General features: G+C 46.3%; 2 protein-coding genes and 1 long non-coding RNA gene across 6 annotated transcripts in view; 1 reads left to right on the top strand and 2 right to left on the bottom strand.

Annotated features, from left to right (window-relative positions):
- The window catches only part of DAAM2 (dishevelled associated activator of morphogenesis 2), a 122,166-nt gene extending 112,974 nt beyond the window's left edge, over window positions 1–9,192 (bottom strand). The window contains exon 1 of one of the 4 annotated variants that reach the window (XM_049092071.1): window positions 9,117–9,192. The gene's annotated coding sequence lies outside the window, so the exon portion shown is untranslated. Of the gene's footprint in view, window positions 1–8,341; window positions 8,650–9,116 lie in introns of those variants that run through there. The other 3 variants (XM_049092073.1, XM_049092070.1, XM_049092072.1) reach the window with 3 other exon arrangements.
- LOC125752205 (uncharacterized) lies at window positions 7,573–11,195 on the top strand. The gene is made up of 2 exons (XR_007401127.1): window positions 7,573–7,871; window positions 10,033–11,195. It is a non-coding gene; the product is annotated as an uncharacterized LOC125752205 (long non-coding RNA).
- A 2,156-nt stretch (window positions 11,196–13,351) lies between these two features.
- Window positions 13,352–21,256, bottom strand: part of LOC118350370 (protein SREK1IP1-like) — a 66,996-nt gene continuing 59,091 nt past the window's right edge. Inside the window, exon 5 of the mRNA XM_049092080.1 lies at window positions 13,352–13,522. Within this exon, the coding sequence (XP_048948037.1) occupies window positions 13,486–13,522 (37 nt within the window). The 3' untranslated portion in view covers window positions 13,352–13,485. The remainder of the gene's footprint in view (window positions 13,523–21,256) is intronic.

Raw genomic sequence — 21,256 nt, 5'->3', positions numbered from 1 at the left:
ACAGGATGGCAACAAAGCCATCCAGTCGTGCTTCTACCCACAGGGGGCAGGGCGGGGGTGCAGGGGGCAGGTTGCAGGGGCAAATACAGGTTTGACAATAAAAATCAAAACGTTTGCTCAGTCTGTCCAGTTATGACACAACGCTATTTGTAGGGAACTCAGCTGGATCTCACCTAGAAAACACACAGAATACAGCACAAGGAAAAAAATGCACTTTTTCACTTTCTAATACAACCGACAATGATTACCTAGAAAATAATGAGCTGCTCCCAAACAATTTCATATGAAAGAGTCAAAATTTCTGGAGCAAGCAGGGTGTTATTTGGAAGGGCTCTTGTAATCAACCACCCAGAGGACAGAGGAACGGACAGGAGGGAGCCCTGGGCAGAGGGTGAAGTGTAGCTGCCAGACCCTCAGTAAAGGCTCAGTCAACTCCAAGTGGAGCCCTGAAGCTAGGAGACCCTTTAGAATCTCCCCAAACTGGAAAAAAAAAAAAAAAAAAAAAAAACCTCCCCAAACAGGATTGCTGGGTGGCTCAGCAGTTGAGCGTCTGCCTTTGGCCCATGGCATGATCCTGGAGACTCGGGATCAAGTCCCACATCAGGCTCCCTGCATGGAGCCTGCTTCTCCCTCTGCCTGTGTCTCTGCTTCTCTCTCTCTCTCTCTCTCTCTGTGTGTGTCTCATGAATAAATAAATAAAATCTTTAAAAAGGAAATTATAGAATCTCCCCAAATTGGTACATAGGGGCCAGGCCTTCATCGCTGAAGCCTCCAATCATTGGATGCAAGTGACCCAGGAGGGAAGTGTGGGTAGGATTGACGGTGGGCAGGGCAACTCTCTTCAGCCTGAGGCAGGTCCAAAGTGGGCTGGCCTGCCACTGGGGTCAGTCCAGAACGAGGGTCAGGGTGGCACAGCATCTGTCCGCTACTCAGGGATCTGGACCCAGTCAGGTGGGCAGAACCTTATCTGTTCTCTACAGAAAGAAGACCGTCCATTGGGACTGTTGTTCTCATCTAATGCAAAGGTCTTTGATATTTCCTGCTGCATTCTGCACAGTGATGGAGGAGGACCAAGCAGGGAAGGCTAATCTAATGAGGAGGGGGTAGGGCAACCATAGGGTCTGATACTCAACAGATTCCCCAGGGGACAAAGGAGGACCACACAAAACATGTAGTAGTCCTTTCCCAGAGGGTCACCAGGCTAGGTACATCAATCACTCAGCCTGAGTGCCAGCATGCAGCTTTTCTGGGTGATGGATACTTGATACGTCAGAAGCAGGGACCCAAACCAGTGATCACCTAGGATGAAACCATGTTTAATAACTGACTGATGGAAAAATAAATATCCCTACAAGAATGGCATGATCTCAAATATATAGAGCTGTGTGTGTCTCGGCCTAAAGAAATCAGAAAAAATAAAAAGGAGCTTGATGCATTGCAGGAGTAACCTGACAGATGCTCAAGGGGAAGAAAAGTATGCCGTAATATGCAAGGTTAGGTTCAGTTTCATGGAAAATAAACATTCAGACAACAGCCCACGATAGCTGTGTACACACTGGTAGATATTTGTATGAACAAAGTAAAAGATAGATGGCTATAATTTTAGGCTATGAACATTAATGACCAAGGTGTGAAAGAAGGTACTGTTATTCATTTTCCACTTGCCTTTTTGTTTTTCTGCATGATACTGATTCACTTGTTTAAGCTAGTAAGAATTATTCATAATTTGGAAAAATCAAAGAATATGTATTTTAAAATTATCTGCGTAGTGCTAGGTGCGGAGTGGGGTTCTATATAAAAGTATTATTTCATTCCTTCTTCCCCTCTCACCTCAATTAGGCAGCCCCGAATTGTCCACTGGGGATCGATCAAAAGGCCAAGATTTTTCTGTGCCCTCTTCTTAACCATCAGAAGAGAACTTTAGCTGAATATTATTCCACACACAACATGTATCTGCCATCAAAATAAATCTGCCACTAAAATCTATAAAAATTATGCAACACGTTCTGTAGTCAAATGGTGATGCTGTGAATTATCTGCTGTTTGCTATTATCTGTGACCATGCTTCTCCCTATTACCATGCTAACGAAAGCTGACCGTACCAAGCCAACTCCCAATTATCTTGGCGCATATACATGCAAAGCCCAGAGAAGCCAAAACCCAACTTTTCACCACATCTGCGGACAAGAAGCCAAAGGGTTGGTTTTATGTTTCTTCCATCTTTCCCTGTCCCTGGCTACCCCTTGGGAGAGGTGTTCCAGAGGGCAGGAGCCAGCAGAGAGCACAGGGATGAGGACCCAAAGAGTCCACATAGTCTATAAACTGAGTGGTTCTTCTCCATCTGGTTGGCTATAGATTTGCTCTTGTAATCCCATTAGCACCAGGGTAAGCCCTACTCATTCCTGAAGAGTTAATTCAGATTATCACTGAGTTGAATTAAGGATCTAATTGACATTGTTTGGCTACCAGGGGGTGGAGTCAATAATACAATTTGACTTTTAGGAGCTCCAGTCATGTAGAAGGCATGAAGGAGACTCAGTTCTTGTCTACTAATGCAACGTGTTAGATGCTGCGACAGAGCTGGGTGTCATGTTTGTGGGAGTCAAGAGGCAGGAGTGATTGGGGGAAGCCTGGCAGAGGGCATCTGAGAGAGAAGCAGACACCTGAGCAAGCCTGACAGGACAAGGGGACCAGGAAGACAAGGACTGGGGAAAGGCCTCTCAGACAGAACTAGGAACAAGGGTACAGAGGTGGGATGTGCTTCTGACCAGATTGAGTACAACGGAACCTAAGTTAACCCGGGAGGAATGATGGGGCTTGCTGGTCGACACAGTAGTCAGACATTCAGGAGCACCTCACTCACACGCCGGGGGGCCTGACCTGTGTTGTCTTGAAAGGATACCCATTACCTCAGAAACTAGTTTTTCTTCATCACACCAGCTCCCCAACCGATTATTTTTTGCCCACCACATCCCTTATTTCTGTCCATAATACGGGATTTGGATTTTTACTTTAATCTAGTTCGTTTGACTTAGTTAATTGCCAGTAACCACGATCATTTTAGCAATGGCTAACATTTGCTGAGTTCTTCCTCTAGGGCAGGGGCTGGCAATCTTCTCAACCGTCCTGTGAGGGGCGTGTTATTTATCATCCCACTTTTTCAGGTGAGAAAACTGAGACTCAGGGAGGTAAATAATATGCAGGGTCTTACAAGTGGGAGAGCAAGATTCAAGCACAGGTTTGTCTGATTCTAGAACCTATTTTCCTGACCACCACGCTATCGTGGTCAAGATATACCCTGTGTTCCTGTCTGAAACCTAGAGCAGAAGCCATCAAACTTAGTTTCTGTTAAAAGGGCCAGAAAGTAAATATTTTCAGCTCTGCGAGCCATACAGTCTCCGTCACAACACTTAACTCTTGCCCTTCTAGTGTGAAAGCAGCCGTAGAGAATATATCAACAAACGTCATGACTGTGTTGCAATAAAACTTTACTTATAAAACAAGGTGACAGGCTGGATTTGGCTGTTGAGATTGCTAGCTTCTAAGCTATAATACTTGGTTCATTCATTTATTCATTCATGCAGCCAATGTTCACTGAGTGACTTACCTTACCCACCCAGTTATAGGGCTCCAGGTTATAGGGCTACAGGGAACACTGCACAAGCGCCCGCCCTCTTGAAGCTTAAATCCAGGCAAAGTGTTAGCGTTAGCTGTTTTTTTCTTTTTTTTTTTAACCCATGCCTGACACCCTGAATCTTAACGTTAGTACTCTTCACTCTTCACCTAGACTTCAGGCTCTTACTTGCACTTTCGATCATGTGGGGAACTATCAATGCAAAACTATCCATGCCTGGGCCCCACTCCCCAGAGATTCTAATTTAATTGGTCTGGGGTGGGCCTAGGGTTTGATACTTTTATAAGCTTCCCAGGTGATTCTAATGTGCAGCCAGGGTTGTGCCCCACGGCTTGGGGAGCTATTCCCCTCCTGTTTACTCCACTCAACCGTATGAAATAGGGTAAATCTTTAAAGCCCTCAGAGTTTGAGCTGTTTAAAATATGGTCAATGCCAATCTCATAGCATTGTTCTCAGGATGAAATGAGACCACATGCTTTTCAAACCATAGACCAGTTACACAATCGTAAGGTACTATTGTCATCCTGCCATTATTATTTGGTTTTAATGTTAGGTACTGCCTCAATGATTTCTCTCCCCAGTTTTGACTTCAATTCTTTGAACCCAGACTGCATTTGGGATTTCTAAAACACACTCTAGGGAGAGTTCACTAATGGCCCGGGTTCATGGGTCAGTGAGTTGGTGGCCTTCCCTTTCTTCCCATAGAGGATCACATGGGGCTGCCATTTGTTTGGCATGGGGAACGCTGATGTGTGCTGCCCCACTTTTGTATTAAAGGTCTCCATCTCCAGCCTGAGATTAGCTGACCTTTGAGCACTGCTGTTAAGCCTTGAATAAGTAGCTTATTTACTTTGACTCATGGATAAATGTCCAAAACCATGTACTTTCTTGAGCTTAGAACCAGAGAGGGAAAAGTCACTAACATTTTTCTAAGCACTAGGCAACTTGCTAGATCCTCCCCCATATATTATTTCGTCTCGTCTTCGGAACAAGCCTGGGAAGTAAGAAGAGTCATTGTTTTCATTTGACAGATGAAAAAGGATCAGAAAGGATGAATAGCTTGTGACCTCGTGGTGCCAGAACTCAAACCTGGATCTACTTGATTCTGAACCTCCTTCCAGAGAACTGCCACGCATCTTACAAATAACCCAGCTCCTCTCTGGCCAGAACTCAAAGAGATACCAAACTGCCTAAAGCTTATTTTTCCCGGGTTCTTTTTGAGCTTTGCTTTGCTTTTTTTTTTTTTTTCCTGTGGACGGGAGCCCCAGAAAGCACCCCACAACACCTGCTAACACCCTTAGTCTGATGAGCCTTGCACATTACTGGCAGAATGACAATGACACACATGAGTCCAAAGAAAAGGCATTCCCTCTCTGCACAGCATCTTGACAGTGCAGTTTTATAGCCTCATAATGAAACAAGAAAACAAAACAAAACAAAACAAAATGTGAGAAGGGAGCTGGAGAACTAGATACTGCCAGGAGTGAGGAATTCACTGACCCCCAATCTGGGCCATCTCAAGAGAAGTTGGCCACTGGCTGAGCCTCTTAAAAGCTGAAAAGTCATCCCAGGCCATGGTTAAAGAGAGAGCTTGAACAAAACAGAAACAAATGCGATCTTCAACATCTTAAATGTCAAACTGACGGATAACTTAGAAGCTCCGAGATGGGCCAGGAGAACCTGCAGCTGTTCTCTCCAGCATCTCATGCTCCTTCTGACTGCTGGAGGAGCCACCCCCCCGAGATAATGTATCAATCGGGGGCCACCTCCTCACCCCATGTCCACCAGAGATACCTGTGGATAGTGAAAGCTCACGTTCTTTACAACCCATCAGAGTCTCCCCTTGCTCTGACCCGAGCACCCTGAGAAGGAGTGGCTGCCTATCCAATCTCGGACCTCAGGCTGGTTCTTTGAGACTCACCTGATTCTTGACCTTCTGGTCTCACCCGCAATAGACCCATACAACCTGCTCCACTGCCATCTTCCCTCCTGAGAGTTCTCCAACACAGAAGTGGTTTCCGGGCCAGATGCCCAGCCTGCCTGCCACCTCCTCTCACTGTTCAGGATAACAGACCAGGCATGCTCACAGATCATCCCCACTGGTCACCTTCTCTAGAGGGAGGAAAAAAGGGTGACTGGAGCCCTAGACTGCCAACAATTGGCCTTCAATAATGGACAACATGTAGCCGGATTTGAGGAAAGGTCCTTTCCAAAAATCATGGAGTCCTGATGGCTGAAAAATGAAGAAATAAAATCACGCTATTCCTTTCATTAAGGCTGTATTATCACTAGCTCCATTCTCGGTCCTTGTGCATAAATATCGGTTTTGTAATATCCTTGTGAGGTCATTATCCTCATTTTACACACGAGGAAGCTGGAGCTCAGAAGGAATAAGTGATATACACCCCAGGTTCCTAATTCTCTCCCAGGGCAGTCTGCTCTGGGGTCTGCACTCTCTCTATTATGCCAGGGTGCATCTGAAATCCAGAGCTGAAGGACACAGGATCCCCAAACACAGAGGCTCTGGCTGTGGAGACTCCTATGCTATCAAAGCCAAGCTGTTTTTCCTGCCAGGTGCCATCTGCCCTTTGGACCATCAGGAGAGCCCAAGGATGCATCTTCTCTAAGTATTCAGACCTCAGAGATGACCTAAGAGCAGGCCCGAAGCTGGAGCTGACCGAAGGGGCGATGAGATCAGGCCAAATGTCAGTGGCCTGGGAACTTGACCTGGGTCTGAAGCTGGTGAAGCATCTCCAGAGCCCACCTGGAAAGGTTAGAGCTCCACTGACCCTCCAGAGAAACCCCACAGGATGAAAGAGCTGCAAGCCCAGTTCTAGCCCTCGGCTCTCCCTGAGGAGTCCTGCGCTGAGACAAGGCTATTTCTCAGAGTCTGCCTCCTCTGGGTCCCCCATGTCCCTGAGTCTCCAGCCTTCTACTTGCAAATAGTGGGAATGAATTGAGAACATGCAAAATTGGTCCTTCCAGTGGCTCCACCAAAAATGACAGAAACAAGCCTGTGCCTCATCAATTATCTTTGTAGCCTCCGGACCACCTGCACGGAGGCTCGCCCTCTTTTTTACCCCTGGATCGGGGCTCTTCCGTGAGGGGCAGAGTTTAACCTGTTTAGTTTCGAAAAGTCTGAGGGTGGGAGAGAGGGGTTGGGGAAGCAGACTGGGGAGAAAACATGTTCCCACAGAGAGCAGTAGGCTTTCAACCTCCCCCACACGCACCAAAAGAAAACACACTCGCAGGCCTTCTTACGGGTCCTGCCCTCTCCAACTCCTGCTTCCTGAACTCCTGACTTTCTTCTGAGTTCTAAGGCCCAGCAAAAGTTTCTCTCCTCTTTCTGTCCTGATGGGGGCACGAGTATTCACTCAGCATCCTGGGGATCTGGAGGCAAAGCTCTGCAAACTTGGGAGTGAGGAGCCAGAGCAGGCAAGGAACAGGCAGCCGGACAATAATAGCACAGTTGTTTTTTGTAAAGGAAGAAAAGGGAGGCAGCCCAGCTCCCAGCACAGAGGAGAAGTGGGCTGTTTGTGCTTTCGTGCCTGAGGCCAGGACCATCCCCGCACAGTCACGAAGGCATAAACATGCGGCTGCACGTGCGTCCTGCCCCGTATCCAGGGACCCCTGTTTACACGCACTTTGTTTACACTGCCCTGGGGATGCTTTCCCTCCTCTTCAGAACATTTACATTGAAGACATAACTTCTGCAGTGAGTCTTTCTGACACTGTTGTCTGCTCAGTCCCTTACGGCACTTCCCTAAGGGGTCAATTTGTATAATTTCTAAAATCCATCCCAAATCTCAAACTTCCTGTTGGTCCGTTTTTTTTTAATACCCATATTTCCTCCCTGTCCCTTCATTCCCTCACTTTTCTAGGACACAGGGAGAGTCCAGCAATCCTCCTCCCACCCAAACATTGTAGGTTGGCTCCATTGCAAAATACAAAAGCAGAGACCCAGCTAGGGCAAAGCGGAAAGGGCTCCCTCTCTCTCTCTCCCTGTGGTCCCTGGGTCTTGGCCCCCGCTCCTGACATCCAGCACCGTGCCTGGGCGCCCCCAGGGCCAGCAGATCCACACAGCCAGCGCCCCCTGCCCCCTAGTCCCAGAGCACAATCCCTGGCCGATTCCTAGGGAAAGTCCATTCCCTCCAACAGCCCACTTTTCAGAGAAATCCAAGAAACTGACACCAAACCCGGAAGAAGGGCAAAGGCAAAACTCAGCTATTGAAAGATGGTAAGTTGCTTGCATTCCCATGTAGTTTTCAAGGAAAACCTCCAGGGACCGGTTCCTGGAGAGGCATAACTTTCCTTCCTACCTTCCCCAGGAACTTTGGCAAATCCACCCCAGAGCTGTGGAAAAGTGGCCAAGGCAGAGAGAAAAGAGTTAAATCAAGCCCAGACCTCAGCAATCTGTGTTCAATTTTGATAAAAATCTCTCTCCCTCTCCCCCACCACCCCCCTTCCTCCACCCCACGGTTCAGACCGTCTCTTTATGTTAGGACCCTGCATCTTGTTTGGGGCACCGCGGCGCTCCCGGGCCCCGGGCCGGCCCTCGCAGCGGGCACAGGCGGCGGACGCATCCCTCCCAGTCCCCGGGGCAGGACTGGACAGGGCCTCGCGGTGCCCCGGCCGCCGCCGCCTCCTCCTCCTCCTCCTCCTCCTCCTCCTCCTCCTCCTCCTCCTCCTCCTCCTCCTTCCAATTACCTGCCTCCAGACTGGATCTTTCCTTCCTCAGTTAAGCCAAAGTCCCGTTGCCTGGCGATGTCAGGGCCACAGCAGGAGGCTGGGCGGCTGCCGCAGGTGCTAAGGTCCCCCAGAGCCAGGCCCCTCTTTCCGGGATGCTCCTTCCCTGCCCAAGGTCCCCCTGCGGCCGGCGGAGCGCAAGAACCTCCTGTCCCTGTGCCCTGCCCGCTGGCCGGAGGCCAAGCTTGCAAGTGGGAGCCGGGGCAGGGGAAGAGTTAAATCGTCCGAGTGAAGGCACAAGACTGAGCCGAGCCGGGGGAGAAAAGCCACCACCAAAACGTTGTCAGTCTGGTGGTAGTTAGTGGTGGAGGGAGTTGGTGGGGGTGGGGGGGGGGGGGGGGACCGGCTAGGTTCAGTCCACTTGTGACAACAAGGAATCAGATTTCAAAGCCACCCCCCCAAAAAATATTGTTTTTCCCCTAAGTTTTCCAAAGACATTTCCTGTGTCCAGATGTGCCAAAACAGCCAGACCCACGCAGATCACACCCGGACGCGCACAGACCCGCACCCGGGCCCCCGGAGCCCCGTGCGTCCCGGCGGCTCCTGCAGACTCGCGGCAGCCACACACCAGGCAGGCTGCGGAGCGGCCGCCCCGCGGTCCCCGGTCGGCGCCGGGCCGGGCAGCGAGCGGAGCGGACAGAGGCGCGGAGGTGCCGGCAGCGGGCTCCGCGCCCCGCCCCGCCCCGCCTCGCCCCGCCCGGCCCCGCGCCCCGCGCCCCGCGCCCCGCGCACTTACTCCGAGGCCCAGGCGCGGCCGCCGCTCCCGCAGCCCCGCCGCCCGCTCCCGCCGCTCCCGCCGCTCCCGCCGCCGCCCGCGCAGCCTCCTCCGGGCGCCCCGGGCTCCGCTCCCGCCGCTCCCCGCCCGCCCGCCCCGCTCTGACGTCAGGCGTCTCGGAGCGGGATATTTATGGCAGGGCCACTCTGGACCTTCCCTAGGTAGAGTTCTGATTGCAGCTCCTTGGGATTTGTAATTTTCACACTTTCAGACCGAAAGGAGCGGAGCGGGGCGGGGCGGGGCCGGGCGAGGCGGACAATGAGCCGAGCTGTTTCCAGCCTCTGCAGGGAGCCTTCCCTTCTGGGGGCTCCCCCGACTGGGAAGCAGGGGAGGTCAAGGAGGCGAGGGTGGCGACCTGGGCAGCGGCCTCCTGCCCCCTCCGCCCCCACCCCACCCCCTGCCCTGCCCTGCCCTGCCCGGGGAGGGGTGACAAGACCTGGGCTGAGCCGGCTGCGGGGGGCACATGCCAGGGGGATGCCTCTCATTCCCCCGAGTGCCCCCCCCGGGGGGCGGGGGGGACCAGAAGGCCAGGGAGGGAAGGCGCTAGCACAAGGACACAGATAAATCAGGCACACCACAACAGCTAATTAGAAGCCCCGGTCCACACCCTAACAACTTTTCCATTTCTTCTTTGGGAGCGTGTATGTACAAAAAAAAAAAAAAGTTTATTTTTATTAAATTACGTTCCACACTCCCTGCCTCTGTATGGCTTTTCCAACTCAATGCCAGTCAATTCATCTTACTTCACTGCTTATATACAGACTTTGAGCCATTTACAATAGCTCTTATTCATACTTTTAAAACTCGCTTTTAATTCTTTTTTTTTTTTTTTTTCCTTGAATGTGATTGTGATCCATCTCCTTGCCCCCACGGGAAGTCACCTCAGTCAAGAGCAACCCTGTCCTCCATAACTGGCACCATCCTCAGGGTGAGTAGTGATCTGTGTACGCCACCACCCCATCCCAGGAGTGTGCAGGCAGAGGGTGCCCACACTAGGTGGTGACCCTTGCAGAGTTTTCTAGGTGTTTAGGACCAGGTTCCAGTGGTCCCTCCACCCAGCTAACAGGGCTTTAAAAGACGGCTTGGCTTAGGGACTGTCTTTCAAGAATGGAGAAAACAAGTTATAATGCTTTATCCTTCGTGCTTCCCAAGGACTGGAGGATAAACACAAACGTGATACACATGATTGTGCAAATTGCTTGTGTAGTTCGATAACAGAAATGTGTAGGTATTCGACTCCTCGTTAATGCGAAGGAGCACGGATAACCGCAAAGCATCACTAAGAAAACACCACTCTGGTGAACTTTCCATTAGCCCAGATGGGGTAGGTGGGGGGATGCCTTAACCACTGTTACAGTGCAGCAGGGATTCAAGGAGTTGGAATGTGTTTACCCCTTTGGCAGGAGCTGGTAAAGGCTGATTGCCAGAAGGAGCCAAGTCTTGGGGCTGAGCCTCTTGATGGGGGACAGCCAAAATGTTCTGGTCCAAGCCGCAGAGGGCCCACAGCCCTGCTCTTTGGTCACTGTCAGTTTGCCCTCCAGAGTATAATACACACTGCCACCTCCCTCCATCCCCTTCCTCACATCAAGGCTCCACTGGCAAGATGAGCTCTGCTCTATAGTAGACATTAAAAATTGGCTTCCAAAGCCATTGATAGGCCCCTTCTCCCTTGCCTTCCTCAACTAAAGAAACCAGAAGTCTGCAATACTCTCTGCCCCAGACTCTGGTAGCTAGAGATAACTAAGAAACCCAGCTCTGGCCAGTGAGGTTGTCATGCGGAAGGCAAGAGTCAGCTTCCAGAAAAACTCTTTACGGAAAGGTCAAATTCAGATAGCATGCCCTTCAACCATTTCTCCTCTTTTGGGATGTGGATATGATGCCTGGAGACACAGCAGCCATCCTGTAACCTAGGGAACAAAAGCCACGCACTTGAAGATGGTGGACAGGAAGAAAGAAGGAGTTAAAACCCCGGATGACATCAGAGTGTGCTTTCCTCTGACTTCTTGTTAGGTGAGAAAAATAAACTCATACATGCTTAAATTATTATAGTTGAGTCTTCTGTTGCTTACAGCCAAATATAATCTTACCTCATACATCCCAATCAACTCACCAAGATATAACATAATACTGGGACAATTCCTGAGCACTAGCTTATAGGTATGATGATTATTTTTAGCATGAAACTCTGCACTGGCATAATTCTTTATAGTTTTCAAAGCCTATTCACATATATCTCTTCTGAACCTTACAACTGGGGAGCTATCACTATAACCTCCATTTTTTTATATAAGAGAAGCCAGATCTGATAAATGTCCTGCCCAAGATACATAGTCAGTGAATAAGCTACCTTGAATGCGAACCTAGTTCCTCTGACTCCAAGTCTTTGGAATTTCTACATTTTTAATAACACAACAAAGTCTGATGAAGAATCCTTTTTTTTTTTTTTAAGATTTTTGTTTATTTGTTTATTGGAGAGGGAGAGGGAGTATGAGCAGAGAGAAGGGGAGGAGCAGAGGGAGAGGGAGAAGCAGACTCCCCACTGAACAGAGGGCCCAACACAGTGGGGCTCATCCCAGAACCCCGGGATCATGACCTGAGCTGAAGGCAGATGCTTAACTGACTGAGCCACCCAGGTGCCCCAAAGAACAATCCTTATTCCTACTAAGCTGATGTGAATTTTACTTACTTCAACCAGATGAAGCAGTTCGCAAGTAAATTCTGGAACTGGAAAGTGTCACAGTCCACTTGGGAATTAAGTCCAGGCCACTGTGTCTTCAGATGCCCCTCAACTCCCAGCTACTCTCTGACATCCTGCTCTGAATCCCTGCAATTGCTCTTTCTAAAGGCAATGACCTTTTGTATGAATCAGTCTTATCCATCTTCATTCCCACATCCTTTAAAATGCTTATGCCACCCTTTTCTTGAGGCTCCTCTCTCTCAGGGACATCTTCCCATCACTTCAACTTCCTTGTGTGGTTTCTCTTCCTGGTTATTCCTTTACTTAGATGTTAACATTCCTGCGGGATCTGTCGGTAGCTCTCCTTCTCCCGAGAGTTGTAGGCTGTCCTCTGGTTTCATCTTTTCTTGTGAGTTCCACCATGAGCTCTTGGGAGAAAGTCAACCGTTGTCTCTGCAACCAAATGTCTATGCCAACCACCATTTTCCTCCCAACTTTGGTCCCCACTTTTCCAACTATTGATTGTCATATTGCCCAGCATGTGGCCGTGATTCAATAAATGGTATGTATTTTTAATTATCATTGTTGTTAAAAAAGACACAGGAAAGTTACTAAGGCGTAAGAGACGTTTAGGACTGACTCATTCCTGGTATCAGGAACTATGATGGGACCATTCTCCCTTGAAAATCATGCCACAGGCCAATCTAATTGTCCACAGTCACAAGGAGATGTAGTGTAATTCATAGAAATTAGCAGCAGCAGTCCAAATAGAAATGAAGCAGCAGACCCAAGGAGAAATAGAATATCCTCATTAACTTCTTTTAGAATTAACTCCTTTTACAACATCCTCATTAACTCATTCCAGGCAAAGCAAGAGAAAGGAAGGAATTAAAGATGAGGTAGGACAGGTCCAGACACTTAGCAGTGGTGGCTGGGAATGCGGGAAGTGAGGCTGTGTAATAGGAGAAGGGAGTCTATGCCTGTCCAGGTGAGCTTACTCGGGTTCTGTTGGGAAAAGGAGCCACAGAAGCTCATAAAACATGTGGATTTCAGACTAAGGAGCTGTTTTTGAGGCTGGTAAGCCCTGAGGAGTCCAGAAGGTAGCAGGGGCCTTTCCAAGGTCATGTGATTCACACTCCACCCACCCTCCCTCCCCAACCCATAGAGTTCTTTTTTTTTTTTTTTAATTTTATTTATTTATTCATGAGAGACACACAGAGAGAGAAAGAGAGAGGCAGAGACACAGGCAGAGGGAGAAGCAGGCTCCCTGCAGGGAGCCCGACGTGGGACTGGATCCCAGGACCCCGGGATCACAACCTGAGCCAAAGGCAGAGGCTCAACTGCTGAGCCACCCAGGTGTCCCTAGATTTCTAAGGTACTTAGGCATCTCCTATTTTCAAGAGAGCCAGGGAGGGAGCCCCACCTGTTTTACCCATCAGTCATCAGCTGATTTAACCAGGCAGGTTCCCTGAACACACAGTGAGACTGTACACCACACTTCTCACCTAGAAAAGTCTACCTCTTCACTGAGAGATCCTCAAATAGTTCACCAAACTTGTCCCAGGTTCCAGAGTCGACCACGTACTTCCAAGGCTCAGTCTATTCATGGGGAGAAGTAGGCTTCACAAAGTTCCCTCCTTGCTCGCTCCCGGTCTATACTGCATGGACCTTCGCAGCACTTAGCAAAGACCTTTTGGAGAATGAATGAGAAGCCAGTGAATATGCTATCTAAACAAGATAAGGCTCTCTATGGATAACATGCCTTTTTTCCTTGACTTGCTGACATGGGCTATAGAAGGTCACGAAAAGGGGTGCCCGGGTGACTCAGTGGTTGAACACCTGTCTTTGGCTCAGGTTGTGATCTCGGGGTCCTGGGATTGAGTCCCACATCGGGCTCCCCACAGGGAGCCTGCTTCTCCCTCTGCCTGTGTTTCTGCCTCTCTCTGTGTCTCTCATGAATAAACAAATACAATCTTAAAAAAAAAAAAAAAAGATCATGAAGAGAACTCATTAGAATCAGAGACTTTCTGCAGCCCCGGTGGCTCAGCGGTTTAGCGCCACCTTCAGTCCAGGGCTGGATCCTGGAGACCTGGAGACCTGGGATGGAGTCCCACGTTGGGCTCCCTGCATTGCATGCAGCCTGCTTCTCCCTCTGCCTGTGTCTCTGCCTCTCTCTCTCACTGTATCTCTCATGAATAAATAAAATCTTTAAAAAAAAAAAGAATCAGAGACTTTGATTAAATCTCCAGCTTTGCTTTTCAGTGCTGTGTGATCTCAGGATGGCAGGTAACTCACTGAAGCTTCGTGTTTGTGGTAGTTAATTTTATGTGTTAACTTGGCTCAGCCACAATGCCCAGATATTTGGTCAACCATTATTCCAGACGTTCTCTAAAGATGTTTTAGGTCCAGATTAATAATTAAATTAGGGAACCTCCATAATGTGGGTGGGCCTCATCCAATCAGTGGAAGGCAGTAATAGAACAAAAATTAATCTCCCGAATTCTTCCAGCAGATGGCCTTCAGACCTGGACTGCAAAGCTTCCCCAGATCTCCAGCCTGCCAGCCTCCCCCGTCAGATTCTGTACTTCTCAACCCTCCAGAGTTGAATGAGCCAATTCCTTAAAATAAACCTATCTACCCATCTACACACACACACACACACACACACACACACACACATCCTGTTGGTTTTGTTTCTCTGGAGAACCCTAGTAAAATGTTCCTCATCAACAACATGGGACAAAGATCTTTGCATCCCAGAGGATTGTTGAAATAAGGCAAAGCAGATTGAAAGTCCCTACTCCAATGAGTTTTTCTGAGACAGGGAAGGAAAGGATCACTGATTTGTGATGTTTCTCTGATCCTACCACATAAGCTGTCAGAATTGCCCCACTGACCCCCAAGCTCTGCTCAGGAACGTGTCAAACTCTGCATCAAGGGCACTGTTGATGCCTAGAAGGTGGAAGAAGCTTGTTCTAAACTGGACCCAGTTCAGCAGGGACATATCACACATCAGGCATTTTGATCACAGTCCCCATCCCACTTCTCTCACTTATAATAAGAGATGCAATCTCCATTGTTTAGAACAGGCCTCCCGGCATTCTATTTTCAGACAGTAACATCCAAAGATACAACTAAAGAGAGAAAAAGTCCAGAGCTACCAAACTTTCTTCCTGGAAAGGATCAGTAGGACATAAACTGCTCGAGGATGGTTTAGGTCCTCATTGTGGTATAGTAGAAAAGCCTCCAAATACGGTATCAGGAAAATCTAATTTCTAATCCCAGCTCTGGCTTTTACAGTTGAGTAAGAGCATCATTTGGCTTCTCTGAAAAATACAGATTAACAGGAGGATCAACTCCATGGTGCAAAGTGAGAATTGAATTACAGAATGTTTGTACTGTACAGATGACCATTATTTTTGCATGCTTGTCCTTCTCTTTGTCCTTTCCCATTTCCCACCCCACCCCCCTCCAACACACACAGCTTCTGTGTTTCTTAACGCCGAGAATGCACTTAACATTAATGTACAATTCACCAGGTTCCTGGTATCCAGTTCTCTGCAAACATCTTTGCCCAGAGTTAAGAAACTTCCTCGGGATCAGACATGACCACACCAAATAGGCAGCAATTGGAAAATTGCCCCATAAAAGCTGTCTCCTTCCGAGGCGCAGGACTGCATTTTTTGAGAAGCCTTCTCAGGTTGTTTGCAGCGGCTTTGAGGGTCGGCTCTGCTGCCTTTGCCTACGTCAAAACCCTAAGTGTTTAACCACAAGACACACAATCCTGGACATTGTGGCGGCGGCCCTCCACCCCCACGGTGAGGCAGGCCACGCGTGTGTCTAATCTGGTATGTGCCCCCCCTCAGCAGAGCCAGTGAGGCTCTGCACCTGGCCAGACGTAGGATGGAATATCACACAGTGTATAGAGCACTTGAGTGGACAGGGACCCAGGTGGGATTCCTCCCCCACCCCCACCCCAGACAATGTGTGATCAGAGCCTAAGGTCCCCAGGCCGGGGAAGGCCATGCTTGCTAGTAGACACAGCTGCTCATGTTATTTCTGGAGTCAGAATACTTGCACACTCACAATGCAGCATACAAACTCTCATTCTAGTCCCATTTTCAGTAGCTCAACCCCTGTGAAAAATAATGCTCAGGGCCAAGTATTTCACTTAGTTTCAGGATAAAGTTTTATTTTGAAATGTGAAAGAAAGGAATCTTCCCACTGATCTCTACTGAGGGTGAGGATGGGTAACACACACACACATACACACACACACACACACACACACACATACTTTTCTCCATTGAAAAATAATTTGAGACTGCTTACATTCTTCAAGCATGTGTGGCTCTGGGCTGGCATATATATGTGTGTACAACTGAGCAGGGACTGGTGTAAGACTAAGGGACTTCAGGAGAAGCATGACATGTTTCATCATTCGCTGGTTTTGTCTTTTAAAGGAAAATATCTTAAAAATGGCAAAGTGATGATGTTAGGAGTCTGTTTTTAATTACCACTCAGTAACTTGGCAATCTGGTTTATCCCATTCATTTCTTTTGGAAACTTCTCAGTAACTCGTCTTTTCAGCTGTGTGTACACAATCAGACACACAGATAGAAAGAAAGATAAAACCCACCCGGTTGCCCTTGGAAAGAGCACAGGACATTTGCACACTTAATGAATTCTCCTGTAAATATGCAGAAGCACAGGTTTTCACACACTGGAGAGTTTCATAGACACCCAATAGGTGTATTTGGTTGCTGTATAGATGTGGTTTGGGACTCTGGTGGGAAGACTTTTTCTTACTTTGTTTGAAGAAGAGGAAAAAGAAGAAGCAGGAGGAAGGGAAGGAAGAGGAGAGAAAGAAGGGGGAGAAGAAGAAAGATAAGGAGCCAGAGGACAAGGAGGAGGAGAAATCCTCCTCTAATGCTATTCATTCATTCACTCCAGTTAGGTGCCAAGCGCTGTGGTAAGCCTTGGAGATGCAAAGATGAACAAGATGGAGTTCCCATCAATAAGGATTTAGACTAGTGTAGAGACCTTGCATTCCAGATCTACTACTTTCAGGTTAAAAAAAAAAAAAAGCACAAAACTTTCAGAATTGTTGTGATTAGCAGGAGGTAAAAGGCAGTAACACATTTCCTGCCTTAGGGGAATTCTCTGGATGAAGAAGAAAATATCTTCCCTTTTTACTGGTACCTTTCAAGACAATATTTCCAAAATGTGCTCTACAGAATGCTAACCCCTTTAAAAGGCTTGCCAAAAAGGTAGAGGGAGGGTTCCTCATGGTCAAATACATTTCATAAAAACTATGTATTCTATAAGCCCCACCTGCCTTGGAATTATACAATGTGCATTAGCATATTGAACATTCTGAGAAGGCCTGCAGAAAAAGAGATCTGCCTATCTTTGCTTAGCACAATTCCCTGAAGTTATTTCCTCATAGGACCCATTTTTCACATAACATCTGTGAGCAGTCCATAACTTTAAGAAACACTGTTTAGTCTGAAGAGGACCATAAGAAATTTCTAAAAATAAACACAAGTGTAACAGGATGCTGAATTGGAATTTTTAATGAGGCAGCAAGATGCAATAGATAAGAAATTCTAAAATAATGTTTCAGAGTGAGAAGCAGATTTTCAAAAGGAAATATCTGGGTACTGGTTTTATGCCTCCAAAAACCCCTTCCTATTAAAAGAATTAGAAGTGTGGAATTGAGAAAGAATATTATGAGGAGGATTTCCTTGAGAGACCTGTACTAGAATTCCTTCCCTTTACCCCCACAATGAGAACAGCTTGAGGGTGATGAGTCAAGGACCTCACTAAGTGCTTCCCAAAGCAAAGAATTGTGGATAGTGTTGGACTCCAGCCTGGAAATCTAGAGGGCAAGAGACAGATGATGAATTGATTTCGTGGTGGATCAAAGGAGAGCAGTTGCTTTATTGGGAAGGCTGGCACTCTTTGAGATTGCTAGGACATGGATTAATACATGTTTCCTGATGATGACCATATGCAGGCCACATGGGAGAGAAAGTGAGCCAGGAGCCCTTTTTAGATCTTATCAAAGAGAACTACCTGGAAGAATTATGGGGCCCCAGTATCAAGAGTTGATGTGGAATGGACCATTGGAAAACCAAACTAGTGGGAGAGAAGCAGATGAAGGAAGAAAATGCACAGCCCATATCATAGGAGTTGCAGGGGCCCAAATGAGTAATTTCTGAAGAATCCACCCAAGGGCTCACAGGAAAAATAATCTGATATATTCAATTTCAATTCAAGCCATTTTACAACTATCCCAGTCAAGTAAAAACTTCTCTGTGAAAGGAGGGACTTCCAACCATGGCTGAGTAAGGAGATTAGCATACCTTATCCCCCCAAAGCAACTATAAATCTGGATTAAATTGACAAAAATAATCATTTCAGCACTCTGAAAATCAACTAAAGGCATATGACAATCTGAGAGGTGTTTATCCTTCAAAAAATGATGAACTTTAAGTAAGAATAATGGGAATCTTTGAAGCTCTGTTTGAGGCTATGTTAAATCACTTACTGACCACTAAGAAGACACAAGGGTGACATTTGGGAGCCAGTTTTATAAATAGAAGTAAGAATATTCAAAAAACAAAACTGAGCAGAAAAATCAGTGTCCATATACTGCAGGTTTCACACATTTAGCCAAGGCAGATTACAAAACAAACAAAAAAAATATAACAGCTACAGCAACTTTTAGTGTGAGGGGAAGGGATAAGAATCCGAAGTTACTACAAAAAGTCATCTAAAATGTCTAATTTTCAACAAAAGAATTTACAAGCCACACAAAGAAATAGTAAAATGTAGCCCATATGCAAGAAGGAAAAGCAGTTGATAGAAATTGTTTAAATGTCTTCAAATGCTTGATTTAGCAAAGACTTAAAAGTAGGTGTTCTAAATATGTCTAAAGAACTGAAGAAAGCCATCTCTAAAGAATTAAAAGAAAGAGTGAAAACAATGAATGAACAAATAGGGATTTTTTTTAAGATTTTATTTATTTATTCATGAGAGACACACACAGAGAGGGAGAGACACAGACAGACCTCCCACAGGGAGTCTGATGTGGGATTTGATCCCAGGACCCCAGGATCATAACCTGAGCTGAAGGCAGATGCTCAACCACTGAGCCACCCAGGTGCCCCACAAACAGGGATTTTTAATCAGGATGTAGATATCATAGTTTTAAAAAGAACCAGGGGATTCCTGGGTGGCTCAGCAGTTTAGCACCTGCCTTCAGCCCAGGGCATGATTCTGGAGTCCCGGGATCAAGTCCCACATCGGGCTCCTTGCATGGCCTGCTTCTCCCTCTGCCTGTGTCTCTGCCTCTCTCTCTCTCTCTCTCTCTCTCTCTCTCTGTCTTTCATGAATAAATAAAATCTTTTTAAAAAAATAGAACCAGATGAAAATTCTGGATTTAAAAAATACAACTAAAGTGAAAAATCCACTGTAAGGTTCAGTAGGAGATTCAAGATGATAAAAGAAAGAATCAGTGAACTTTAAGATAGATGAATAGAAATTAGTAAGGAGGGGGTACCTGGGTGGCTCAGTCAGTTAAGCATCCAACTCTTGATTTTCGCTAAGGTCATGATCTCAGGGTTGTGAGATTGAGCCCCGAGTTGGGCTCCATGCTGGATGTGGAGCCTGCCTAAGATTCTCTCTCTCCCTCTTGCTCTGTCCCTCCCCCCTCTTAAAAAAATAAGTAAAATTTAAAAAAAAATTTTTAATGACCAATCTGAAGAAAAGAGGGAAAAACTAAAGAAGAGCCTCAGAGATCTATGGAACATCAACTATGCCAATATGCATATAATGGAAGTCCCAGGAGAGAAGAGATAGAAATAGATCCCCTAAAATTTGAATATATGGTGGCATAAATGTTCCAAAATTTAATGATAACCTACTGATCTACTTAAGCTACTGATCTAAGAGGCTTAAAAACTCTAAGTGGAATAAACACAAAGGAATTCAGACCTAGACATATCACAGTCAGATCCTTAAAAAAAAAAACAAGAAAAAGAGAAAATCTTGAAAGAATTAGGGGAAAAAGATACATTATATGCAAGGAGTATCAATAGGATAATGGCTATCTTCTCATCTGAAACAGTGGAGCCAGAAGAAAGTAAAATGATATATTCAAATGCTTGAAAGAAAAATATTCTTTAAAAAAAAAAAGATTTTATTTATTTATTCATGAGAGACACACAAAGAGAGGCAGAGACACAAGCAGAGAGAGAAGCAGGCTCCCCACAGAGAGCCTGATGTGGGACTCAATCCCAGGACCCTGAGATCATGACCTGAGCCAAAGGCAGACGCTCAACCACTGAGCCACCCAGGAGTCCCTGAAAGAAAAACATTCTTAACTAGTAAATTCTAAATCTAGCAAAAATATTCTTCAAAATGTTAGGCAAAATAATCCCCAAAACATAGTTAAAACAAAAAGAAATTAAAATGAAACTCCTTAAAAACACACAAAAAACGCTGTTTGTTTCAAACAGAAAAGAATAGCAAAACAGTCCATGTAAATCCAACCATAAACATAAGTACATGTGAATGAACCGGTAGAATCACCTGTGTGCTATCTGAAAGAAAAGCATCTTAGAGTCAAAGACACAAACAAGTTGAAAGTAAGAGTTTGGAAAAACAGTATACTGTGCGAATAGCCTCCACAAAAAATCTGGAGTGGCAATATTATTGTCAGGAAATACACTTCTCGGGATCCCTGGGTGGTGCAGTGGTTTAGCGCCTGCCTTTGGCCCAGGGCGTGATCCTGGAGACCCTGGATCAAATCCCACGTCAGGCTCCCTGCATGGAGCCTGCTTCTCCCTCTGCCTGTGTCTCTGCCTCTCTCTCTCTCTCTCTGTGTGACTATCATAAATAAATAAATAAAATATTTTAAAAAGGAAATACATTTCTCAAAACCAGAAATAGTATTATAGGCAAAGAATATTTCATAATGATAAAATAGTCAATATATCAGAAAGATACAAAAAAAGGGAACTCAAAAGTCACAAAGTAAAAAGTGCAGAATTGAAAGAAGAAATAGAAAATTCAATAATAACTGTGATCAAATACTAAACAGTATATTAGCAAGGATATAGAAGACTTGAAAGCTCTATCAACCAACTTGACATAATTAACATCTGGTATATATGTGCATGTATGTGTGTGTGTATTAAAGTCTACTTTGGTACTACAATCGAATTCCTTTGTGGTCAAATGCCATATTTAGTGCAATTTCAATATTTTTTAATGCATTGATCCTTGTTTTATGACTTAGTATATGGTCTTTTCTGAAGAATATTTCAAGTGTGCCTGATAATCTGCAGCCATTGGGTAACCAATTTATCATTAGGAAGTATCTTCCTCTCTAATACCCTTTCTGTTTAGCACACCT

Source organism: Canis lupus, chromosome 12 (assembly GCF_003254725.2).
Source record: "Canis lupus dingo isolate Sandy chromosome 12, ASM325472v2, whole genome shotgun sequence".
Classification (NCBI taxonomy): Eukaryota; Metazoa; Chordata; class Mammalia; order Carnivora; family Canidae; genus Canis; species Canis lupus.
The sequence above is the reverse complement of the archived record's forward strand: the minus strand, read 5'-3'. Positions and strand labels throughout refer to the sequence as shown.